General features: G+C 33.5%; 1 protein-coding gene across 1 annotated transcript; it reads left to right on the top strand.

Annotated features, from left to right (window-relative positions):
• Window positions 1-406: 406 nt before the first annotated feature.
• On the top strand, window positions 407-4,181 carry HELRODRAFT_163938 (hypothetical protein; the record flags this gene model as incomplete). The annotated part of the gene is made up of 6 exons (XM_009029029.1): window positions 407-538; window positions 1,291-1,372; window positions 2,332-2,438; window positions 2,845-2,943; window positions 3,208-3,292; window positions 4,027-4,181. The coding sequence occupies 6 exons, from the start codon at window positions 407-409 to the stop codon at window positions 4,179-4,181; spliced, it is 660 nt and encodes a 219-aa protein (XP_009027277.1).
• Between the last annotated feature and the right edge of the window lie 491 nt (window positions 4,182-4,672).

Raw genomic sequence — 4,672 nt, 5'->3', positions numbered from 1 at the left:
CTCGTTCTTTAACGTATTCACTAATAATTTGTTATGTATGCAGATTGCAGATGATACTACAATACTGGCGAGTGGTAAGTCAAACTTTGAGGTGGAAAATCTTTTAAACTCTGAACTTGTTCATGTGTCTTTTTGGCTGAATCGTAACTTTTTAAAACTGGATATTTCAAAAACTAATGTTATTTTATTTGGACCCAAGACCGTAAATAAATTACAATTTTTTTCAATAATTTATAATAATTTGTCATAAATAGAGTTGAGTTTATCAAATTTCGAGGTGTTATTTTTACAATAACTTAAACTGGAAAGACCACATTTTATCAAAAAAAAAAAATATCGGCTGAATAAAGAACCAACAAGATTTTTGTGACGGAATTTGTTTGGTTTTTTTAATTAAAAAAAGTAAATGAGCAGCGTTTACGTTCAAAGGTTTCAAAAAATTCAACGGGCTGAATTGAAGATTAATGACGAAGAAAGTGCAAAACAAACTCGAATATGGTTGAGAAATGCCGCTGAAACTTACTTTTATCTAAAAATGGTTTGTTCTCTTTCAACAAGTTTTTTTTTGTTTCATTTTTTTATTTCAAGAGTTTCAAAAAATGTTACAGCATCACCGCGATTGCATTGCACTTACTAAACAAAATAAATGTTTGTAACAAAAAAACTGTACTGATTGTAACTCAACTAACAAAATCCTTTGTTCGGTGCTTATCCTTTCGAAGTTAGTGAATGGTGACCATTGATTTCCACAAAATATTTTTTGAGTTTTTGTAGTATCGGATACGTAAAACCATCCATTAAAAACCACAGAGTCTCTGCCGACCACAGTTTTGATTAATTTCACAATTCATCTTCAAAATATTTTAATTTGCATGTATTATCAATTTCTAAAATGACTCGCTCGTGTTTTCGCTAGTGCGGTCATTAATGTAACAACTAATAAATTAAAGATCGCAATATTTTTAATATTTTCTGAATTTAATCTTATAATGATGAGTTGTCAAAATGATTAGAAACGTATTCAATAGTATATTTGAAGGGACGATGTAGTAAATGGTGAATGACAGCAGAACATAAACAACCCGACATCACCTGTCTGCTGAATCATGCCGGATCATTCAATTATTACTGCCATGCACAAATCATATAACGTCAAATTGAAAAGCAGACATAAATACCCCCATTATTGAAATTCATACAAAGGCGTATAGACATACAAAATAAGATTGACAGAACATAAATTGGTAATACATTTAACACACACATACACACACCCACTTCATATATCAGTGCATTTTATTATGCAGTAGAGATGATCATGTATGTATGAAGTTGGGAGTCGTCGTGAACTCGCCATCTCTTTTAAAGCAAGGTAACAGGACCGATCCTCAATTTTCCTCGAATTCAAAATTCAAATGATCAGTTACGTCAGTTGCATACTTTTCTGACGATAGATATATCTTTGCAAGGAAACATTTTAATCATTGTTTATATGTATATATATATATAATATATAATATATATATATATATATATATATATATATATATATATATATATATTCAGAATAGCAATGTTTACAAGAGACAGTTTGATGGGGCTTGGTCCTCGATACCTTCAACAGCTGATCGTGCCTGTCCCTACGCTGCCGGGGGGCGAAAACTCAGATCCTCTGCCAAAAAGAAACTCGTTGTTCTTAGGTTCAGGACAGAAAATTATGGACGGCGTCGTTTCTCCGTGGCTGCAGCGGAGGTTTTGGAATAAACTGCCCGATGATGTCGTTGATAGTATGGATGAAAGAGATATGTTCCGAAAACGACTTAAACATCACTTTTTTGACCGGCAGCTTCTCGAACGGCGCCTCTGAGTTTTACATAGAGGGGCGCTATAAAAATTCTCCATGCCATGCCATATATATATATTAGGGTGGGTCGAATTTTTTTATTTTTCCTGTACACGAACAAAAAGTTGTCTTGGCATCAGTACAGTATGAAAATAATATTTAAAGATTTTTTATGAAACGTTTAGGGGTCCCAACTTTTGATTAAAGTCTTACCTTATTTGGTGTATTTTAACCATTTCTTTGGTACAATCTAAATACGTACCAACTATAAATCATTGACTAAAATGCATTGGCAAATGGCTTAGCACCTAACTACAAGTGCTAAAAAAGAAATAGAGTAAATTTTATAACGTTATTTGCATGTGACGTCACCAACATTAACAACAAACCATGTGCTGGATTTTTTAGAAACAAGCAAAATATCTAATATATTATTTTGTAATTTTATTTTCTTCTTTGCAATAATAGATCTAATAATTCAATAATAGACCATTACAGTGGTTGGTATGCCTTCCACACTGTAACGAGCTGCCATTTAGAAGGTTTTTGGCAGGCGTGGATTTTGCTCGAACTACAGGACCTTCCACATCGACAGGTACAATTAGCTCAGCTCTAGATCCAAATGTGATATGATCCAAATGAATTGCCTGTCGTTAATTATTTGCCAATTACTGGTAAGGTGACTGATTGTGATGAAGCTGTCAAGAAGGATCTTAGCACAGACCAACTGTAGTTTTTGAAAGCATGTCTAGCAGTACAGCGTGGACGTCAGGCTTCTAGAGATATTGATTTTCTCGAGAAGAGTTTACCTGGAAATTTAAGTCATGCTCGATGGTTGACGAAAGCCAACAGGATTTTGCGTCTTTACTTGTCTAGAGAAGTGGCATCTGAACCTCTCAGAAGAGTAACGCATTTCATTTTGAACTTTTACGGACCCTCTTGGTCCAAAATTAAATTCTTCTTGCCGAAATGGTGCTAACAACTTCTTTTACTTAGTTCAGTTGTTTCGGGAACTTGATGCTTTAGATCAGGCTGTGGTTCGTCCTGTTCTCAAAAATAACTGCTACTTTGCGCATGCTGAAAACATTTTTTTAGCTGCAGTTAGTGATAGTGATATGGAAATTCGTCGTTTTTCAGTAGAACAAATAATAAGAGCAAGAGAGAAGCAGACTAATAGTAACATACCGGTTCGCGTCTTTGATAAGAAGGATATAACATTAAATCTGGCTGCGACATCGTTCATTAACATGATTGACTGAGACCAGAGTAATGTTACGTCTCCTCCGATGCTATCACACCTTTCAAATGATCAACTTACTTACACACATCCAATACTACTGCCCGATGTTCCATGTCATTCACAGGCAGTAGAGAGAACAATTAAAGACGTTAGCGCTGCCAGATGTAAAGTTTATGGGAGAAAGTCCCGTCATGGCATGGTGTTACAGAGTAAGAAATCCAGATTAGAGATACCAAAAATAGACAGCAAGAAAGATTTTATTAACAGTTTTATAAACAACTTTGTATTGTTGCTGTTTAACATTGATTCGTTACAGTTTACATTCTTTTTAATTTGTAATACATTGCAATACATTACACTAACATTGGGTATTTATGTAGTCTTTCTAGTCAGAGTTGGGACCTGTAGACACTGTCCATAAAATAAAAAGTGAGGTTTTTTCAAACGAGTACATTAAAAAGCAACTTTTTAGACATGTACAGGATCTCCAACTTAATATTTTTTACATTTCGACTCACCTTAATATATATATATATATATATATATATAAACCTCTACTGAAAACAGCCTTGATGGCCGTGTCATTGACATCTATGAAATGTTGTAGGAAAATTGAGAACTGGAAACTTCTGAAGTGAACGGATGATTGAAACATTCACCAACCTACACAGCACATCCCACACCACACACTTGCAAAAAGAGAAATGACTTTTTAAATTGTTCCACGAACATTTTTTGGTGAATATTTTTAATCAGAGGCGAATGTGGAAGAAGAAAATTTTTTACCCATCAATCTCTGTTTTTTGACGGTAAAATTTTATGAGATAGATTAACTTTGTTTTTCATATTTTTGCTTAATAATGAAAAACCAGCCTTACAAACACTCAAATTACAAGCGCTCATACGAGAAGTGACTCATCATACACATCTGCAATCAAAACAGTTAGCTCAGCGCTGGACATTATTTTAAAAAGTTCACCGGAAATGAATTTTGTTTTGGAAAATCCGGAAATGTGTGTGGGTTTAGCCGCCGCAACGTATTGTGACCATACTGAATTTAGTGACAACAAAAAATTATCCTCTTTGAAAAATAGTTGATTAAAAAAATTTTAATTTTATTTTCATTCAAAGTATTGAGTTTTTTTCGTTTTTCCTCTGAACAATTTTGATTTTTAAAATAAAAATTAAATTAAAAAAATTGAATTAAATGGAAATGAAAATTATTAAATTTGTGAAAAAGGTATATAGTGTATATGGAAAGCTTGAAATGTCATTATCATGTTTGTTTGTGGTTTTGGTGGAAGGTGTTACGTTTGAAGAAACAAAATCAGAAGAAGCAAGCATTGAAATAAATTTCTTGCCTGGCAACACATTATTTTCATCGCTATTTTTGTCATCATGTCCATTCTTCGCCATGTTTCCAACAGAACTCCACGTCAGCCATCATCAATCTACTCTCTCTTTCTCTCCCTTTCTTTCTCTCTCACTTTTTCTTTTTTTCTTTTTGTTTGCTTAATTTTTTGTGGTGTGAAAACGAATCTTTTACAAATGAAATTAACAGCCCACTTTTCAGTTGCAGCAAGTTTTAG

The sequence above is a fragment of the Helobdella robusta genome, assembly GCF_000326865.2.
Source record: "Helobdella robusta unplaced genomic scaffold HELROscaffold_6, whole genome shotgun sequence".
NCBI classification, from domain to species: Eukaryota; Metazoa; Annelida; class Clitellata; order Rhynchobdellida; family Glossiphoniidae; genus Helobdella; species Helobdella robusta.
This window is presented reverse-complemented; position numbering and strand designations above follow the sequence as displayed.